The following is a 22,617-nucleotide window of genomic DNA, read 5'->3' on the forward strand; positions in this document are numbered from 1 at the left end:
ACGGGGACTTTTCTCCACTTTGCGCTTCAGGTAGCGCACAGCAGTCGAAGTCAGCATCTTCTTTCTGCCATGACCAGATAGCGTTTCAACAGTGCCCTTTGCCTTGAATTTGCGAATGATGCTTCCTATGGTGTCTCTTGGTATGTTTAACATCTTTGCAATCTTCTTATAGCCATTGCCCTTCCTGTGAATAGAAATCACCTCTTCTCTTGTCTTCCTGGACCATTCTCTTGACTTCACCATGTTTGTAAACACACCAGTAAATGTATCACAGTCCTTTTAAATCTGCCTAATTGGTGCTTATTATGCTTGATTGAAAACACTTGAATGAACCTCTGTTCTTAAGAGTGGTAGTCTTTAAGAGGTTGAATAATTGTGTCAATGAAGAAATCACAAAAAAAAACATTTAATACTGTATTACAAAAACAATTGATGTCATTTTAGTTGCATTTGGTTCTTTAAAAAGTCCTTGTAAGATTTCATTCTGAACACAATTACAAATGTACACTAAATTCCCTAAAACGCTTTACAGCATTGGGGGTTGAATAATTTGGAACACAACTGTATATCATAAATGTACAAAGAGGACCTATCGCCTCTACTCACATGTCTGTTTTAGTAACTTGTTACGTTCCTCATGTAATAAAAATTCTGGTATATCATGTCTTATGGATTATTTCTGTTGTTTCAGTCCTCTATCATTCCTACCAGAAGTTTATGAATGATTTGCCAACAGTCTACAACGGTTACCAGTCCAACGGTTACTAGTGTGGGGTGTGTCTCTTCATAGTCTGCCACTGTCCAATCAGTGTTGCCAGTAGAAGACTGTGCAGGGACACACCTCTGGTAGCATCCCCTTCAACTTTATTGCAGACTTTTATTGCACTTCTTATTGTGGATTAATAGAGAAATGGCAATACATAAAAGAAATAGTGATGCACAATTATTCCATGGAGATTGCAAGTTATTAAAACCAACATGTCAGGAGAGGTGACAGCTCCTCTTTAAAGGGGTTCTCCGGGAATTAAGAAAATTAAAAAACTTACCATAGTCTGTCATGTCCATCCTTTCTGTACTTCATGTCTCCTCATGAACTCCATTCCCACAAAGATTCAGCTAAATATCATATTAGACTGTATTCAGGATCATAATCCCTGACATATAGAGCAGGGAGGAGGATGAGGCAGCTTTTTACCTCAGTGTTGTGAAGTAAATTGTCCTCCTGTGTAATTTGGACAGGTTTTGTGTGTACTAATAGAACAGCGGCCATTTTGTTTCTCCTAATCATTGCTCCCTATACAAAACAAGTCTTGGAATGGAACCCGAGTTCGGGAAATTGTTTTTTACAGTATACTGTAAATCAATTTCTGAAGTTATTATGCAAAGTCTCGCCAGACTTTGTGAAGTAATAACTTTGGCTCATCGGAGCAAATACATTCTAATACTGTAAGGAGCACTCACTCCGTACAGTATTGAAACAAAGTTTTATGCGAATCGACTTCGGATGTTTCATCCGAAGTCGATTCGCTCATCCCTAATTATAACTAATGAATGGTATTTGGGAATATATTTATAATAAAGTAATATTTACGGAGTTTCATTTTCTTAATTTCCGGAGAACCCCTTTAAGGATCAGTTTTCTAAACAGTCCTTATCTTTTTACAAAGCTGTATACTGCACCTTTTTAGTACACATGAAGCTGATGTTATGAAAGAATAAAAAATAATAATTATATTCTATTAAGTAAAACAGAAGCATAACTGTCTCACAATGTGTCACTGGTAGGTCTGCCATTCAAATCTATACTTTGCCTTAAAGAAATGTATCTTTAAGAAATGCAATTATGCTATCAAATGCTGCCACATATGGAGGTTGAAGTGTCCTTGAAGATGGTTTTTGGAAATTAAGAAAAGACATTGGTATGCTATGTTATGTTATATTCCACCTTGATCAATATCAACATATTGTTTCTTTTCTTTAAAGCCATATCTTTCTTAGACTTGACAGTACATTAGCAACTGACTTGTGGTACAAAGCCATAAAACTGGGTTTTCACCAGGACCTCTGAACTTCAGTATCTTTATCTTGGGTCTCCTAAAACTAATAAGACAAGCTGCAGAACTTTGATGATATAGTTTATTGACGTTGAATCTCTACCAAGTTCCATTGCCACTGATGCATATAATAGACATTATCTGCAACAACGTTACTCCTCAGACCCCCTAGAGAATAAAGACAAGTCAACAGAATGCAAAGCTACCCTTTGCTAAGTACAGCTGGAAAGCATTCAATCTTCTTTTATCTTAATCCAAATCATATTTAACCCCTTAAGAACTGGGACAATTTTTTTGTTTGCATTTATGTTTTTTTCCTCTTCATCTTCCAAGAGCGACAACATCTTAAATTTTCCTTTTACATAGCTAGATGGGACCTCGGCCATCTGCTGGTTGCCATCTTACTAAGGATGAAAGATGCCCGATTATTGGCAGCACATCTCCCTATGTATTCAGGGATGTGTTGCGAATAATGAATAGAAGAGAATGAAAGAGGAAGGACTGCTAACACATTTTTTCCTCCCAAATTTAAAGTTTGCATCGGCCTGTGCAATCATGCCAGTGCAAATTAGTTTTGAATGAGTTCATCCATGTGCGCTTGCACTGCACAAACATAGGGCAGTGTATTAGGCCCCTTTCACACAGACGAGTTTTCCACGCGGGTGCAATGTGTGACGTGAACGCATTGCACCCGCACTGAATCCGGACCCATTCATTTCTATGGGGCTGTGCACACGAGCTGTGATTTTCACGCATCACTTGTGCGTTGCGTGAAAATTACAGCATGTTCTATATTCTGTGTTTTTCACGCAACGCAGGCCACATAGAAGTGAATGGGGCTGCTTGAAAATCGCAAGCATCCGCAAGCAAGTGCGGATGCGGTGCAATTTTCACACACGGTTGCTAGGAGACGATCGGGATGGGAACCCGATCATTATTATTTTCCCTTATAACATGGTTATAAGGGAAAATAATAGCATTCTTAATACAGAATGAATAGTACAATAGGGCTGGAGGGGTTAAAAAATAAAATATATATATATAACTCACCTTAATCCACTTGATCGCGCAGCCCGGCTTCTCTTCTGTCTTCTTCTTTGCTGTGCACCTTTGATGACGTCACTGCGCTCATCACATGGTCCATCACATGGTCTTTTACCATGGTGATGGATCATGTGATGGACCATGTGATTACCACAGTGACGTCATCAAAAGTCCTATTCCTGTGCACAGCAAAGAAGAAGACAGAAGAGAAGCCGGGCTGTGCGATCAAGTGGATTAAGGTGAGTTATACTATTTTTTTAACCCCTCCAACCCTATTGTACTAAGCATTCTTTATTAGGAATGCTATTATTTTCCCTTATAACCATGTTATAAGGGAAAATAATAAAATCTACACAACACCTAACCCAAACCCGAACTTCTGTGAAGAAGTCCGGGTTCGGGTCTGGGTACCAAACATGCCAATTTTTTTTCACGCGTGTGCAAAACGCATTACAATGTTTTGCACCCACGAGGAAAAAACGCAAACATGAAACGCAATTGCAGTGAAAACTGATTTGTTTTAGTGTCAAAATCGCACCATTTTCCCTGAACGCATTCGGCCCCAATCCGCAACGCCCGTGTAAAAGGGGCCTTAGGGTCTCTGAAGTTAGAAAAAATTCTCTTTTAGTGCACAGACTATTTGGCACAGAAATATTTGACAACCTGAATAAAAAAAATTCTATATGTCCCAAACAAAGTTATTGGATTTTATTCCTGATTGCTGGATGTCTTCCTCTTCTACAGTTTTGTGTCTCACTGCAACAGGACATATCTATGAATCATTAACACAAATGATCAAATAATCAAAATTGTAAAATGTAGACAATTTTGGCATTTATATTTAAATGCAAAAGTTGCACCCTTGGTGAACATACAAGGTTAGGTGCACAGTGGCTATTAACTTACATGGAGAGATTTCTAAACATGTTATTTCGGCAAACTAAATCTAAAATATATTAGTGGCAAAAGTGTTGACATAGTTTCAGTAAGTTTGTAGCCAAAATTATGTTTCATTAGCCAAATTTAGGTTTCATGAAGTATCTTATGGATGATCTTTATTATTATTTTTTTTAATATTGAACTTCTTTTCAGATGAAGTTCATCATTGAATGTATAACAATAGCTTCTATGCCTCAAAGGTTTCAAGGGGTTCTCACATCAGGGTTTTTCATTGAAACAACCTCTCAACAACAGAGAGACTGGGTACATTGACCTCCCTAAATGTTCAAAGGTACTATGATTTCTGAGAATGTTGTTCCCTTATTTTTATACATTGTAAAAGTAGGAAGTGGTTTAGAATAATGGTACATTGTAGAGATGTGAAGTAATATGGGATCATAGCATGGAGCAGCAGAGGAAAAAAAAAATTGCATTTGGGCTTTTATCATTATGCTGATGTATTTGAGCAGAATCTAATATCAGTGCCTTCTGGCTGAATATCAGTAGAAAACCAGAACAGTGAAGCAAAACCTACATCAAAACTTTTCATTAAAAGGGTTTTCTGAGATTTATTGGAACTGATGACTTATTCTCTGGGTAGGTCATCAGTATCTGGTTGGTGGGGGTCAAATGATCCACCCCTCACCTGAACACCATAGAAAAAATAAAATAAAAACTATGCTAAAACAACTGTGCTAAGACAATTGCCCAAAAAATTAAAAAGCTATAGCACTCAGAATATGGAGACATATTTATTGTGTAAAACTTAAATTAAAAAAAGTATACATATTCGGTATTGTCATGTCCGTAATAACCTGCTATATAAAAATATCACATGACCTAACCCTTCAGATGAACACCATAAAAAAAATAGAAACGGTGTAAAAAAAAAATCAATTTTTTGGCACCATACATCACAAAAAGTGTAATACCAAACGATCAAAAAGTCATACACCCCAAAATAGTACCAATCAAACCATCATCTCATCCCGCAATAAATTAGACTCTACCTAAGACAATCGCCAAAAAAATAAAAAAGCTATGACACTCAGAATATGGAGACACAAAAACATATATTTTTTTGTTTAAAAAATGCATTTATTGTGTAAAACTTATATAAATAAAAAAATAGACATATTTGGTATTGCCACGTTCGTAACAACCTGCTGTATAAAAATATCACATGACCTAACCCCTTAGGTGAACACCGTAAAGGAAATAAAATTAAAACAGTGTCAAAAAAGCAATTTTTTGTCACCTTATATCACAAAAAGTGTAATACCAAGCGATCAAAAAGTCATATGCACCCTAAAATAGTACCAATAAAACCATCATCTCATACTGAAAAAAATGAGCCCCTACATAAGACTATCGCTTTCAGAATATGGAGACACTAAAAAAATATTTTTTTCCAAAATTGCTTTATTATATAAAACTGAAACAAGCAACCAAAAATTTTTTCATATTTGGTATTGTTGCGTCCGTAACAACCTGCTCTATAAAAATAGAACATAATCTAACCTGTCAGATGAACATTGTAAAAACAAAAATACAAACTATGCCAAAACAGCTATTTATTTGTTACCTTACCTCACAAAAAGTGTAATATGAAGCAACCAAAAATCATATGTACCCTAAAATAGTACCAACAAAACTGTCACCTTATCCCATAGTTTCCAAAATGGGGTCACTTTTTTGGAGTTTCTTCTATAGGGGTGCATCAAGGGGTCTTAAAATGTGACATGGCAACTTAAAATTATCCCATTGAAATCTGCCCTCCAAAAACCATATGGCGTTCCTTTCCTTCTGCGCCCTGCCGTGTGCCCATACAGCAGTTTACGACCACATATGGGGTGTTTATGTAAACTACAGAATCAGGGTAATAAATATTGCGTTTTGTTTGGCTCTTAACCATTTGTTACTGTGAAAAAATTGAAAAAAATGGAAAATCTGCCAAAAAAGTGAAATTCTGACATTTCATCTGATTTTTAATTTAATTCTTGTGGAACATAGAAGGGTTAACAAAGTTTGTAAAATCAGTTTTGAATCTCTTGAGGGGTGTAGTTTCTAAAATGGGGCCATTTATGGGTGGTTTCTATTATGTAAGCCTCACAAAGTGACTTCAGACCTGAACTGGTCCTTAAAAATTGGGTTTGGGAAATTTTCTTAAAAATGTTAAGATTTGCTTCTAAACTTCTAAGCCTTCTAACGGCCTAAAAAAAGAAAATGTAATTTATAAAATGATCCAAACATGAAGTAGACATATGGGAAATGAAAAGTAATAACTATTTTAGGAGGTTTCACTATCTGTTTTAAAAGCAGAAAAATTGAAATACTATATAGTAAAAAATATATGTCATACATTGGAATATATTTGAAAAATGAAGCTCACCTAAAATAACTAACTGCAATGCAGCACAAGAAAGACTAAGGAAATTTCCTACCTTGAAGAAATTCATTGTTGCGCCATCAAGGACAGCTCCATACTCTATCTTTGTCTGCCTTGCCAGGTCATCTGCTGAGTCGATGGCAGATTCCATCCTCTCCACCGTGAGGAAGGCAGCAAGGTTGGCAGTGTAGGATGATATAATGATAAGAGTGAAAAACCACCAAATGCCACCAATAATCCTTGTCGACAAAGCTTTTGGCATTAGTTCAGATCCTACAACACAAATATCACTGTAATTGTGCCAGCCATTCATTCTCTTATAGAACATACACTGTTTTTCTTCATAATAAAGATATATATATATATATATATATATATATATATATATATAAAATATTCCTTTTAAAAGTATGTATTTAAAAACTGCATAATAAAACTTACATAAAATAGGTCAAATTTGTAAAGATAGGCAAAATTGGCACACAACACTAGGTCAGATAACATATGACATAGTACACCATAAAAGACCTATGATAGGGAAAGCACACATGCATGTACTCTAAAATGATTAATTTCCCTAAAAATGGACTTTACTATATCATTACTAGACAATTATTAACTGCTAAATTTTGAGGGATAAATTTTCCCCTGAGGCCTCATGCACACGACCGTTCCTTTTTTTGCGATCTGCAAACCGCGGATCCGCAAAAACGGAAGCCGCCCGTGTGCCTTCCGCAATTTGCGGAACGGAACGGGCGGCCCATTGTAGAAATGCCTATTCTTGTCCGCAAAACGGACAACAATAGGACATGCTATATTTTCTTTGCGGGGCCACGGAACGGAGCAAAGGATGCAGACAACACACGGAATGCTGTCCGCATCTTTTGCTGCCCCATTGAAGTGAATGGGTCCGCACCCGAGCTGCAAAAACTGCGGCTCGGCTGCGGACCCGAACTACGGTCGTGTGCATGAGGCCTTAGACTTATGGCACACGAAGTGCATTTATTTGCTTAGTATTTTCACTAATCATGGGAACAAGCACTAATTTGGTCTGTGATACGGACCAAAGACCCCTATTAAAGTCTATGGGTCTATGAAAAACCACTGACACAACATGGATAGTATCAGTGTTCTGTCAGTGGTTTTTCACGGACCATTGATAGAAGATGCTCTGGAAATTAATTTTCAGCTGAGCAGTATCTGTGGAATAAGGATGACACACAGAGGGCAAAAACGAGATCTAATATATATATAGCAAATCATAATATTCTATATTCTAATTCACTGTAATGTATATATTTTTTATATCTCCAGTAGGCGGTCCTAATCAATGGATGACAGTCTGTACTCTATTACTATGTATACAGAGTTAGCTGTCAATCACAAGGTTCCTAAACCTACAAAGGGCAGAGTTTTAAATTGATAAATCTGCTCAGCTCCTCCTGCTCTTTAACACACTGTCCACAAATTGGACTGTGTGTACTGTACAAGGGGACAGATTTCCTATAACCTGATAACCACATGTTGTACAGGTACAGTGCGTGGTCATGAGCTTTAAACCCACACTACTGTAAATTGCAATGCTGGGAGGTCAGGGAAGGAGCAGATACCGGGGAAGGGGAGCGGGCATGGGCACATTGATAAGGAAAACCTGCCCAGCTGGGCACTTGGGAGTCGTTTTTCATAGGATTAAATATGCTTTTCCTGGTAAGGCTATAATGCTTTTACAACATTCTGATGGCAATTGCTGGTAGTTATATCAGTGAAATTTACATGACACACTTCCTCTAACTAGCAATGCTATGGATCTCAACTTTCACGTCCTGCATGTAAAAGTTATGTATGTACTGTAGGTATATGTATATGGTCACTTTCAAGAGCAGGTGAGAGAGTGTAGAACATAGGCAGCTACTATCACCGTGGTTTCCATTCTGTTACCTAGGTTTTTTACACCTTGAGGTAGACTTGCTTATCATAATGTCACAGACACTTTTATGTACAGAACTTTAAGGCTTTATTCACATGCCTGTACTTGTTTGACGTCACTGAAAAAATGGTCAGTGTTTCAACTGTGAAGATGTCCATGAAAGTCTATTTTGGTTTGTGTGTCTGTTTTTTAGCCCATGTGTCGTCCGTTTCCCATGTACATAGCTAAGAAGAAAAGGGGATTTCCTGAGCATCTCCTAGCATAAGTCCTTAAAGTACAGACTGAACGCATATGTCATCCGTGTTTGGTCCATGGTTTTCGCAATTCCTTATGGACATGGAGAACATGGACAGCACAGATTTGTGATCTGCAGAGATGTGAATAAGCCCTTATAGTAATGTAATTTTAGCATTATATAGACATTGATGATGATATTTAGGAATTTCAGGAATGTTATTTTTCTAATTTGTGTTCTTTTTATTTAAGCATGATATGGTGATTTACTGTAGTCAAAGGTTGTCCGGTCAATGGATGACAGTCTGTACTCTATTACTATGTATACAGAGTTAGCTGTCAATCACAAGGTTCCTAAACCTACAAAGGGCAGAGTTTTAAATTGATAAAACTTAACAACAACAGAGGTTGTCCGATCCCAAAATCAAAATTCTTTCTATATGTTCCTAACACCCCTCACCATGCATACATATGCCCCCAATACCTGTGTTTCATTTCTGAGCTTTCCTTCCCCCCTGGAAGACATCAGATTATCCTGGCAGATCTTTCTCCCCTTCTTGTTTTGTTGAATACATAACTTTATTGATACACAATCCTGGCTGCACTGCACAGTGATGAGTCACAGGCTGGACACGCCCCCCACTCTGCTCTGTCTGCAGCAGCCACACTCACTACAACTCCTGTGTCCATCTTTCTACACCCAGACATGCATCTACTTCTCACCCAGTGTCTAAATCCCATTACTGACTGTCCATAGGCTCTGCCCTCACATGTGTATTTAATCCTATCCTGTGTGATACAGCCTGCTGAGCTGTGTATCTAATCCCATCACTGACCATCCACAGGCTCTGCCCTCACCATCTCCAGAGTGTGAAAAACAGCTTGAATCAGCAAGCGTATCCAATCCCATCTGTATCTAATCCTATCCTGTGTGATACAGCCTGCTGAGCGGTGTATCTAATCCCATTACTGAAAGGCTCTTCTCTCACCATCTCCAGAGTGTGAAAAACAGCTTGAATCAGCAAGTGTATCCAAACACATCTGTATCTAATCCTACCCTGTGTGATACAGCCTGCTGAGCGGTGTATCTAATCCCATCACTGAAAGGTTCTTCTCTCACCATCTCCAGAGTGTAAAAAACAGCTTGAATCAGCAAGTGTATCCAATCACATCTGTATCTAATCCTATCCTGTGTGATACAGCCTGCTGAGCGGTGTATCTAATCCCATCACTGAAAGGCTCTTCTCTCACCATCTCCAGAGTGTGAAAAACAGCTTGAATCAGCAAGTGTATCCAATCACATCTGTATCTAATCCTATCCTCTATGTGTGCCTGATACACATCCTGTTGTGTGCGATACTGCCTGCTGAAGTGTATATCTAATGCCATCTTCTATGATACAGCCTGCTGAGCTGTGTATCTAAACCCTTATGCACACGACCGTATCCATTTTGCGATCCACATTTTTTGCAGACCCACTGAGTTCCATGGATTTGAGGTCCTCATTTTGAAGACCAGAATAAGACATGTTCTGTTTTTGCTGGAACTGACGTACCGATGTAAAAAATACACTGATAACGTTCCTGTGCTTTCCACATTCGTATGTCAGTTCTGCGAAAGATAGAACATGTCCTATTCTGGTCCTCATAATGCATATCTGAAACCCATAGAACTCAATGGGACTGCAAAAAAAATGTGAATCGCACACGGACAGTAACCTTATTTACTAGATCCGCGACTTGCAGACCGCAAAACAGATACAGTTCTGTGCACGAGCCCTATCACTTATACTCAGCACCCATAACAGTGACATCCACAGTGCCCCCATAACAGTGACGTCTACAGCACCCCCATAACAGTGACATCCACAGCACCCCCATAACAGTGACATCCACTGCACCCCCATAACAGTGACATCCACAGCACCCCATAACAGTGACATCCACAGCGCCCCATAACAGTGACATCCACAGTGACACCCACAGTGCCTCCCATAACAGTGACGTCCACAGCGCCCCCATAACAGTGACATCCACAGCACCCCCATAACAGTGACATCCACAGCGCCCCCATAACAGTGACATCCACAGTGCCCCCATAACAGTGACACCCACAGTGCCTCCCATAACAGTGACACCCACAGCGCCCCTATAACAGTGACATCAACAGTGCCCCATAACAGTGACATCAACAGTGCCCCATAACAGTGACGTCAACAGCACCCCCATAACAGTGACGTCCAAAGCACCCCCATAACAGTGACATCCACAGCACCCCATAACAGTGACATCCACATTGCCCCATAACAGTGACATCAACAGTGCCCACATAACAGTGACATCCACCTTGCCCCATAACAGTTTCATCCACAGTGTTCCCATAACAGTTTCATCTACAGTGCCCCAATAACAGTGATATCCACAGTGCCCCCATAACAGTGACATCCACAGTGCCTCACATAACAGTGACGTCCACAGCGCCACCATAACAGTGACATCAACAGTGCCCCCATAACAGTGACGTCAACAGCGCCCCCATAACAGTGACGTGCACAGCACCCCCATAACAGTGATATTCAGCGTTCCCATAACAGTTTCATCCACAGTGTTCCCATAACAGTTTCATCCACAGTGCCCCAATAACAGTGATATCCACAGTGCCCCCATAACAGTGACATCCACAGTGCATCCCATAACAGTGACGTCCACAGCGCCCCCATAACAGTGACATCAACAGTGCCCCCATAACAGTGACGTCAACAGCGCCCCATAACAGTGACGTCCACATTGCCCCCATAACAGTGACATCCACAGTGCCCCCATAACAGTGACATCCACCGTGCCCCCATAACAGTGACTTCCACAGTGTCCCCATAACAGTGATATCCACAGTGTTCCCATAACAGTTTCATCCACAGTGTTCCCTTAACAGTTTCATCCACAGTGCCCCCATAACAGTGACATCCACAGTCTTCCCATAACAGTATCATCCACAGTGCCTCCATAACAGTGACATCCACAGTGCGTCCATAACAGTGACATCCAAAGTGCGCCCATAACAGTAACATCCAGTGCCCCCTATTTGGCATCCAGTGCTCCTTTGTGCCATCCATTGCCCCCTTTGTGCCATCCAGTTCCCCCATTGTGCCGTCCATTGTTCCATCCAGTTCCCCCATTGTGCCATCCATTGCCCCTTGTGCCATCCAGTGCCCCCTTGTTTGCCATCCAGTGCCCCTGTTTGCCATCCAGTGCCCCTGTTTGCCATCCAGTGTCCCCATTGTGCCATCCATTGCCCCATTCTGCCATCCATTGCCCCCTTATGCCATTTATTGCGCCATTTGTGCCATCCAGTTCCCCCATTGTGCCATCCATTGCCCCCATTGTGCCATCCATTGCCCTCTGTTTTCCATCCAGTACCCCCCTTGTTTGTGCATCCAGTGCCCCCCTTGTGACATCCAATGCCCCCTTGTGCCATCCAGTGCCCCCTTGTTTGCCATTCAGTGACCCCTTGTTTGCTAGTGACCCCTTGTTTGCCATTCAATGACCCCTTGTTTGCCATCCAAAGTGCCCACTGTGACATGCACAGCATAGAGATCAGCCTCTGTGGTTGATCGCTATGCTGTCACTCCTGTACAGCAAGCCTGTACGATACAGAGACTGACGGTCGGCCGGCGGTCCTGCACATGCGCACTAGCATTCAGCCTAGTGCTCTGTGAAGACTTCCGGCCGGTTCTTTCTCCAGCAGGAGGCGGTGATGTCTCCTGCTGGAGAAAGGAAGAGAAGAACACGGACTTTGGCTGGAAGATAGAAAATCCATCTGGAGGGACCACGTGACCAAACTGGCTGCACTGTGGAAGGTAAGTAAAAGGCCACTAACCTTCCCTCCACAGGTTAGGGTACTTTCACACTAGCTTTTAAGTTTTCCGGTATTGAGTTCCGTCATAAGGGCTCAATACCGGAAAAAAACGGGGGACAAAACTGGGGACAAAACTGAACTGAACAGAACGGAATGCTCCAGAATGCATTCTGTTCCATTTAGTTGCTTTCCCAGACGGGAGAGCAAACCGCAACATGTTGTATTTTGCCTTCCGTCCTGGGATGCGGAGCAAGACTGATCCAGCATGACCCCCAATGCAAGTCAATGGGTACAGATCCGTTTTCATTGACACAGTCTGACACGATAGAAAACGGATCCGTCCCCCATTGATTTTCAATGGAGTTAATGACGGATCCGTCTTGGTAATGTTAAAGTTAATACAACCGGGATCCATTCATAACGGATGCAGATGGTTGTATTATCAGTAACAAAAGCGTTTTTACTGGACCCTGCCAGATCCAGCAAAAACGCTAGTGTGAAAGTAGCCTTAGATTTAGCCAGCAATTTTTAGGTTTGGACCGGGGGACCCCTTTAAGCACCGTTACGTATACTACTTTAGCAGCATTATACTTTATACTGTACTATTATTTAGGTTGTATGGAAAGGTTATTTGACAAACATTTCGCACTGTTATTTGGCCACAAAACTGTGTGTTGATATTGAACCGCTGTATGATTATTTGCACACTGTATGACAGTACTCTTCATGGGGAAAGGGGATGCCAAAAGTTATAGGTGACGGTGCCAGTCCTACTATCAATTCCTTGGAGTGTATGTCTTTACAGTCTACCTCATTAGTCACGCATCCAATCTTCCGTATCGTTTTACTCTCAGTTTATTGGGGTCTTGCTGCTATACTGAAGGGAACATGCACACATTAACCACACGTTCAGCCCCTCCCATTATGCAACCCCTTCAGGTTAATGGGATAGCTGACCACTTTTTAGGGCATATGATAGAAACTATGTTGTCCTATGAAGGACACACTAACCCAGATTTACTAATGCGTCTACGCCTAGAAGTGGCGCAAATGGACAGAATTTCGGTGCAACTAGGGTTTTTACACTTTTTGACAACTTGCTAGAGTGGGGCATGGCTAAGCTAGAAGGAGTGGGGCTTAGAGGGAAATCCGTTGGGCCTAAGACATGCCATTTTGCTACAAAAATGCACCACAATTCTGCCATAAAATCCTGTCTTAAAGTAAGCCAACCAATAATTGGTGTAGAGCTAAACAAAGGTGTTTCTCCCTGTGCCACGTTTTCACCCAGTCCAGGTCTACACAACCTAAGTTTATGTTATCCACAGAATTAATGAATCTGGGCCAAAGTGATTTATGTCTTCTTTTTTCCTAACGACTGAATTGCTTGTTGTTGGAGACAATACACGGGCACATATAAAATATACAATATATGCTGCTCTTCAATGATAGCAAATCAGGAAAAAGTTCCTCTGAGTTTTGTGACAAGAAGATGACAACATGAATTCTTACACAATTTTCTACTCCTTTTTTTATCTCACAGCTGTCAAAATGTGTCAAACCTCTTGTTTTGGAGATCTGAAGGAACACAAAAATTAAACAGTCACATAAGACATAATGCCTTACCTTGCTGCATTAATGCACCAACAGCAAACCAAAAACTGTTCAAAAGAGTAAAGTTGTTTTCCACAACATCAGTTCCTGGGTTACATGGATGAGCATCGTACCATTCGTATGGACTAAACCTGAAAGAGGGAATATAAAAAAAAATGCTTATTTTGTGTTTGCAGCAGCTTCCTCCACTGATAATGTTGCAATTACTTTCTTAGTTGTGTATTTAAATGGTTTTCCCAAGATTTTTTTTTTTAATTCCCAGATAGCAAAGAACTAGTGATGAGCGAGCATGCTTTGCCGAATACCTTCGCTATGCTCGGCAGATGCGAGTGCTCAGCCGAATAATTTGGGTGCTCGAATACAATTTAATACAATGGGAGACAACCAGGCACCCCCTGCTCAGAAGAGAAGAGGGTGTCTGGTTCATAAAAACAGGTTAGAAATTGATGGAAACCCCATCAAAATGGTTTAGCAACAGCATTAACAGAATGGCTGAATGCGTCTTAGACTCCTATTATGTATGACATACAATAGACAACCACACAAAGGCTGTATGCCAAAAGCCAGGTATGTGCCCAATCTATCCATGAGACAGATAACAGTCAGCACACCTTACAATGGCAGCCTCGTGCACTATGAGATATTCCAAACCAGCTCTCTTCTGACTGAGAACCAGTAAACCTCAAAGTTATTTTGCATCTGTTGGATGGCTTGGGTGGACCTGCACACCTAGATCAATATCATTAAGGCGACAAAAAGTTTTCACATAATATTCAATAACCTTTCTATACAGTTTTGTCATGTAAAAACTAATTTGCATAAACATGGGCATATGAGAAAGACATGCAAATGAACAGTGGAGTCTAAGACGCATCCAGCTATCCTCTTAATGCTGTTTCAAAACCATTTTGATGGGGTTTCCATCAATTTCTAACCTTTTTTTATGAACCAGACACCCTCTTGTTTTCCGAGCAGGGGGTGCCTGGTTGTCTCCCATTGACTTTCATTATACTCGGGTGCTCGGACGAGCACACGAATACAGCAATGTGTTCGGGCCGAACACCCGAACACTTTGGTGCTCGCTCATCACTACAAAGCACTGTATGAAAAAAAGAAAAACCCATTGCTACCTTGTAAATGTCATGCTCCTCTCATAACCCTGCTCCGGCCCCAGCGGGACCTGCTGAGGTGCCTCTCATCATTCATGTGACCACTGCAGCCAATAACTGGCCTCAGTGTTTACATGTGCATGAGACCAGTGACTGGCTACAGTGGTTATGTGAATAAAGAATAGGATATATAGGGTCTTCTAGTGCTGAAAAATGGAGGAGTATTCATGTGAAGTTAGTAATGTCAGAGTGATCCATGATACACCAATCATACAGATGGATGTTTCTGAGCACTGTCCATTGTCCATTGACTTTAAGAGGCATTCTGTGAGTGCAGATAAAAGATGCACAAACCAGGCATTTCAAATTCGCTAATATTTTATACCACCATATTAAAAGTTTAGCAGATAAACATTTCTTCTACAACATTGGTAGATGACATATGTGCAAAACACTTTTGTAAAAATGGCCTTGTAGTTAATCTTAAAGAGGATCTGTCATATCCTCTCAAAACAAAAACTGACAGCATACCTTCATTTTTTGTGGTCCCCTAGCATTTTATTTTTTGCAGCCCTTCCTCGATGCAATAAGAGTCAATAGTCTTGCTCCCAATATGCTAATCAATGACAGTATAATCTTGTGAGCAGGGGCGTAGCTAAAGGCTCATGGGCCCTGGTGCAAGAGTTCAACTTGGGCCCCAAATCCCTCAGTGCTTTGGGCCAGGGGCAAGGAAGCACATAGCCTTCGTGCTGCCGGAGGCAAAAATTGAAAGAGCACCTCCCTTTCCCCATGCCAAATTCTTGACCTAACCCCTTCCTTCCAGTCAGAGGCATAACTTGACCAGCATACACTTTCTGTAATATCGGTGTCTTCTTATGTGGCACCAGTGTTTTTGGTTCCCCTCAGGCTCCTGGGGCCGGTACCTCTGCACCCCCTATAGATACGCCCATGCTTGTGAGCTGTAAATGTATTAATTTATTGGCATCGGGGGTCAAATCTAATGGTAGGTTTACGCGGCCAGAGGAGCAGCTGATTATTGGGAAGGACTGGCAGGTCGTTCAGTGGGGGTGAATTTACATACAGAGATCAGCTCCACAATATAAAGAGGGGCGATGGCTGTTGCCATCGCTCGTCCTCAGACAGCTGCATTGTTTCTGGGCAGCAAAGAACTGTTTAACCGCCTCCGGACCGCCTAACGCAGGATCGCGTTCCGGAGGCGGCAGCCCTGCGCACAGTCACGCATATATGCGTCATCTCGCCAGACGCGAGATTTCCTGTGAACGCGCGCACACAGGCGCGCGCGTTCACAGGATCAGAAGGTAAGCGAGTGGATCTCCAGCCTGCCAGCGGCGATCGTTCGCTGGCAGGCTGGAGATGTGATTTTTTTTTAACCCCTAACAGGTATATTAGACGCTGTTTTGATAACAGCGTCTAATATACCTGCTACCTGGTCCTCTGGTGGTCCCTTTTGCTTGGATCGACCACCAGAGGACACAGGTAGCTCAGCAATATGTAGCACCAAACACCACTACACTACACCCCCCCTGTCACTTATTAACCCCTTATTAACCCCTGATAACCCCTGATCACCCCATATAGACTCCCTGATCACCCCCCTGTCATTGATCACCCCCCTGTCATTGATCACCCCCTTGTAAGGCTCCATTCAGACGTCCGTATGATTTTTACGGATCCACTGATACATAGATCGGATCCGCAAAACACATACGGACGTCTGAATGGAGCCTTATAGGGGGTGATCAATGACAGGGGTGATCACCCCATATACACTCCCTGATCACCCCCCTGTCATTGATCACCCCCCTGTCATTGATCACTCCCCTGTAAGGCTCCATTCAGACGTCCGTATGTTTTTTACGGATCCACGGATAAAAGGATCGGATCCGCAAAACACATACAGACGTCTGAATGGAGCCTTACAGGGGGGTGATCACCCCGTATAGACTCCCTGATCACCCCCCTGTCATTGATCACCCCCCTGTCATTGATCACCCCCCTGTAAGGCTCCATTCAGATGTCCGTATGTTTTTTACGGATCCACGGATACATGGATCGGCTCCGCAAAACACATATGGACATCTGAATGGAGCCTTATAGGGGGGTGATCAATGACAGGGGGGTGATCACCCCATATAGACTCCCTGATCACCCCCTTGTCATTGATCACCCCCCCTGTAAGGCTCCATTCAGATGTCTGTATGTTTTTTACGGATCCACGGATACATGGATCGGATCCGCAAAACACATACGGACATCTGAATGGAGCCTTATAGGGGGGTGATCAATGACAGGGGGGTGATCAACCCATATAGACTCCCTGATCACCCCCCTGTCATTGATCACCCCCTTGTCATTGATCACCCCCCCTGTAAGGCTCCATTCAGACATTTTTTTGGCCCAAGTTAGCGGAATTTATTTATTTTTTCTTACAAAGTCTCATATTCCACTAACTTGTGTCAAAAAATAAAATCTCACATGAACTCACCATACCCCTCACGGAATCCAAATGCGTAAAAATTTTTAGACATTTATATTCCAGACTTCTTCTCACGCTTTAGGGCCCCTAGAATGCCAGGGCAGTATAAATACCCCACATGTGACCCCATTTCGGAAAGAAGACACCCCAAGGTATTCCGTGAGGGGCATATTGAGTCCATGAAAGATTGAAATTTTTGTCCCAAGTTAGCGGAAAGGGAGACTTTGTGAGACCTTGTGGCAAAAAAAAAATAATTCTATGAACTCGCCATGCCCCTCATTGAACACCTTGGGGTGTCTTCTTTCCAAAATGGAGTCACATGTGGGGTATTTATACTGCCCTGGCATTTTAGGGGCCCTAAAGCGTGAGAAGAAGTCTGGGATCCAAATGTCTAAAAATGCCCTCATAAAAGGAATGTGGGCCCCTTTGCGCATCTAGGCTGCAAAAAAGTGTCACACATCTGGTATCGCCGTACTCAGAAGAAGTTGGGCAATGTGTTTTGGGGTGTCATTTTACATATACCCATGCTGGGTAAGATAAATATCTTGGTCAAATGCCAACTTTGTATAAAAAATGGGAAAAGTTGTCTTTTGCCGAGATATTTCTCCTGAATACGGCGATACCACATGTGTGACACTTTTTTGCAGCCTAGGTGGGCAAAGGGGCCCACATTCCAAAGAGCACCTTTAGGATTTCACAGGTCATTTACCAACTTACCACACATTAGGGCCCCTAAAATGCCAGGGCAGTATAACTACCCCACAAGTGACCCCATTTAGAAAAAAAGACACCCCAAGGTATTTCGTGAGGGGCATGGCGAGTTCCAAGAATTTTTTATTTTTTGTCACAAGTTAGCGGAAAATTATGATTTTTTTTTTTCTTACAAAGTCTCATATTACACTAACTTGTGACAAAAAATAAAAACATCCATGAACTCGCCATGCCCCTCACGGAATACCTTGGGGTGTCTTCTTTCCAAAATGAGGTCACTTTTGGGGTAGTTATACTGCCCTGGCATTCTAGGGGCCCTAATGTGTGGTAAGTAGTTTGAAATCAAAATCTGTAAAAAAAAGGCCGGTGAAATCCGAAAGGTGCGCTTTGGAATCTGGGCCCATTTGCCCACCTAGGCTGCAAAAAAGTGTCACACATGTGGTATCACCGTACTCAGGGATCGAGAAATATCTTGGCAAAAGACAACTTTTCCCATTTTTTTATACAAAGTTGGCATTTGACCAAGATATTTATCTCACCCAGCATGGGTATATGTAAAATGACACCCCAAAACACATTGCCCAACTTCTCCTGAGTACGGAGATACCAGATGTGCGACACTTTTTTGCAGCCTAGGTGGGCAAAGGGGCCCACATTCCAAAGAGCACCTTTCGGATTTCACCGGCCATTTTTTACAGATTTTGATTTCAAACTACTTACCACACATTAGGGCCCCTAGAATGCCAGGGCAGTATAATTACCCCACAAGTGACCCCATTTTGGAAAGAAGACACCCCAAAGTATTCGCTGATGAGCATAGTGAGTTCATAGAAGTTTTTATTTTTTGTCACAAGTTAGTGGAATATGAAAAAAAAAAAAATCATCATTTTCCGCTAACTTGTGACAAAAAATAAAAAGTTCTATGAACTCACTATGCCCATCAGCGAATACCTTAGGGTGTCTACTTTCCGAAATGTGGTCATTTGTGGGGTGTTTGTACTGTGAAACATGACAGGTGCTCAGAAATTCAGAGCTGCTTCAAAAATCGGAAATTCACATTTTTGTACCATAGTTTGTAAACGCTATAACTTTTACCCAAACCATTTTTTTTTACCCAAACATTTTTTTTTTATCAAAGACATGTAGAACAATAAATTTAGAGAAAAATTTATATATGGATGTCGGTTTTTTTGCAATATTTTACAACTGAAAGTGAAAAATGTCATTTTTTTGCAAAAAAAATTGTTAAATTTCGATTAATAACAAAAAAAGTAAAAATGTCAGCAGCAATGAAATACCACCAAATGAATGCTCTATTAGTGAGAAGAAAAGGAGGTAAAATTCATTTGGGTGGTAAGTTGCATGACCGAGCAATAAACGGTGAAAGTAGTGTAGGTCAGAAGTGTAAAAAGTGGCCTGGTCATTAAGGGTGTTTAAGCTAGGGGGGCTGAGGTGGTTAAACAGTACCATCTGCTGCTGAAAATTAATAAGTTACATACCTGCATGAACGACAGTTTGACAATTGTGGTCTAACGTGCTAAGTATCACTATGGTGAGAGAATCTTGTAGTTCCTCAGAATTATGGGCCATTTTGCAACTGCGACCTCTTGCAATCCTTATAACTATGCCACTGTCATAACTGGTGAAGGAGCCCATAGCAGACAATCATCTTTTTTTTATACAAATTTACCATGGTTATGGCAGGGAGTCCAGATCACCCCACCCACACAGGATGATTGACAGATTTCCAAGTGGGAGGGATAATCAGGACTCTCACTATCTCACCTAGGAGTCCTGTCAGGATTTACACAGCTTTTTTTCACAGAAATCCTGCTCCAAATCCTATAAAGCTATATATCACAGAGTTCAGTTTCTCGCCCGCTGTCATGTTTTGCTCTTGGATAGGGCAGCAGAATTCACCTGACAGGTTCAGTCAATGCTTTATTTCATATGTGATGGTGCTACAGAGTAAAATTCTTTATTCACAAAAAAAAAAAGATGGAAAATGCAGTTATCATCTGCATCTCATGTCAAATTACAAGCTATTTCTGTAATAACAGCTCTAAATAAGCATAATTCCATATGCATAAGGAATTGTATACATTTGAATCTGCCTAGGATACCACTAATGTTACACTAGCAAATTCCCATTCAATTGTTGTTATTAATGGCCCATGCCATTACAGCAAGCAGCCATCTCCATCCAAATGGCCTAAATTTGCATTATGGCATTATTTGTTTGTTAATTTATCTCTAGATCCCAAGAGTGGTGAGGTAACTTCAAGCGTTATTCTCATTTTATTAAATAAAGGCATATCCAATATTCACTTGAATTGGGTTATGCTGCTGTTCCCTGCACAGCACTCGGCCAGGGTGTCTATATGCAGAAAAAAACTGTGAAGGAGTCACACTAAGAGATGCATCACCTTCATTCTTAGTAATGGTGGGGTTCCAAAGGTTGGACACGATCTATCTATCTATCTATCTATCTATCTATCTATCTATCTATCTATCTATCTATCTATCTATCTATCTATCTATCTATCTATCTATCTATCTATCAGAAAGTGATGGCATATCCTAGCAATATGCCATTATTTCATAAGATGGAGATAACCATTTAAGAAAAAAAAAAATTAAAAACTGTATTGAGTGAGCATGCTCGGCCGAAATACTGTTCGGCCAGAGGTTCGCTATACTCGGCACATGGCGGTACTCGGCCGAGTACCGCATGTGCTAGAGCGCCATGCTTGAGTCCCCTCCCCACACGTTTTGCAGCTGTTATGCAGCCAATAAACGTGCAGGTAAGTACTGCCCTTACTGTAATGTCAGTAGCCATGTTGGCTACTGGCATTACAGTGATTGGCTGGTCGAAACACGTGATCGGATGCTATATAGCACCCGATGACGCATGTTCGGCTCATTTGTAGTCAGGCAGAGCTGCGCTTCGGAAGGGACAAATAGGGAGTGTGATCGCAATCTATTTAGTAGAAAAACTTTTCAAAGACCCAAAAGTCCTTTTTAGGACTATTGTGTGGTGAAAGGCTGGCAGTATTTTATAGCTACAGTACCAATTTTATTTCCATCATTTTAAATAATTTTTCTATAAAGGGTGTCTGCAGTGACTTGTGACATCTGTCCAATACCTTCTGTGTGTCAGGGCCAAAGATTAGAGAAATATACACTCACCTAAAGAATTATTAGGAACACCTGTTCTATTTCAAATTAATGCAATTATCTAGTCAACCGATCACATGGCAGTTGCTTTAATGCATTTAGGGGGGTGGTCCTGGTCAAGACAATCTCCTGAACTCCAAACTGAATGTCAGAATGGGAAAGAAAGGTGATTTAAGCAATTTTGAGCGTGGCATGGTTGTTGGTGCCAGACGGGCCGGTCTGAGTATTTCACAATGTGCTCAGTTACTGGGATTTTCACGCACAACCATTTCTAGGGTTTACAAAGAATGGTGTGAAAAGGGAAAAACATCCAGTATGCGACAGTCCTGTGGGCAAAAATGCCTTGTGGATGCTAGAGGTCAGAGGAGAATGGGCCGACTGATTCAAGCTGATAGAAGAGCAACGTTGACTGAAATAACCACTCGTTACAACCGAGGTATGCAGCAAAGCATTTGTGAAGCCACAACATGCACAACCTTGAGGCGGATGGGCTACAACAGCAGAAGACCCCACAGGGTACCACTCATCTCCACTACAAATAGGAAAAAGAGGCTACAATTTGCACAAGCTCACCAAAATTGGACTGTTGAAGACTGGAAAAATGTTGAATGGTCTGATGAGTCTCGATTTCTGTTGAGACATTCAGTCCGAATTTGGCGTAAACAGAATGAGAACATGTATCCATCCTCTGATGGCTACTTCCAGCAGGATAATGCACCATGTCACAAAGCTCGAATCATTTCAAATTGGTTTCTTGAACATGACAATGAGTTCACTGTACTAAAATGGCCCCCACAGTCACCAGATCTCAACCCAATAGAGCATCTTTGGGATGTGGTGAAAGGGGAGCTTCTTGCCCTGGATGTGCATCCCTCAAATCTCCATCAACTGCAAGATGCTATCCTATCAATATGGGCCAACATTTCAAAAGAATGCTATCAGCACCTTGTTGAATCAATGCCACGTAGAATTAAGGCAGTTCTGAAGGCAAAAGGGGGTCCAACACCGTATTAGTATGGTGTTCCTAATAATTCTTTAGGTGAGTGTAAGTGAAAATTACTATAATTTTT

At 41.4% G+C, this 22,617-nt stretch overlaps 1 protein-coding gene across 1 annotated transcript in view; it reads right to left on the minus strand.

The window, feature by feature from the left end:
• GRIK3 (glutamate ionotropic receptor kainate type subunit 3) overlaps positions 1–22,617 on the minus strand; it is a 759,616-nt gene that overhangs the window by 33,373 nt on the left and 703,626 nt on the right. The window contains exons 12-13 of the mRNA XM_040424423.1: positions 14,066–14,184; positions 6,482–6,699 (exon numbers count right to left, since the gene is read on the minus strand). Coding sequence (XP_040280357.1) covers positions 6,482–6,699; positions 14,066–14,184 — 337 coding nt within the window. The remainder of the gene's footprint in view (positions 1–6,481; positions 6,700–14,065; positions 14,185–22,617) is intronic.

The sequence above is a fragment of the Bufo bufo genome, chromosome 3, assembly GCF_905171765.1.
Source record: "Bufo bufo chromosome 3, aBufBuf1.1, whole genome shotgun sequence".
Taxonomy (NCBI): domain Eukaryota; kingdom Metazoa; phylum Chordata; class Amphibia; order Anura; family Bufonidae; genus Bufo; species Bufo bufo.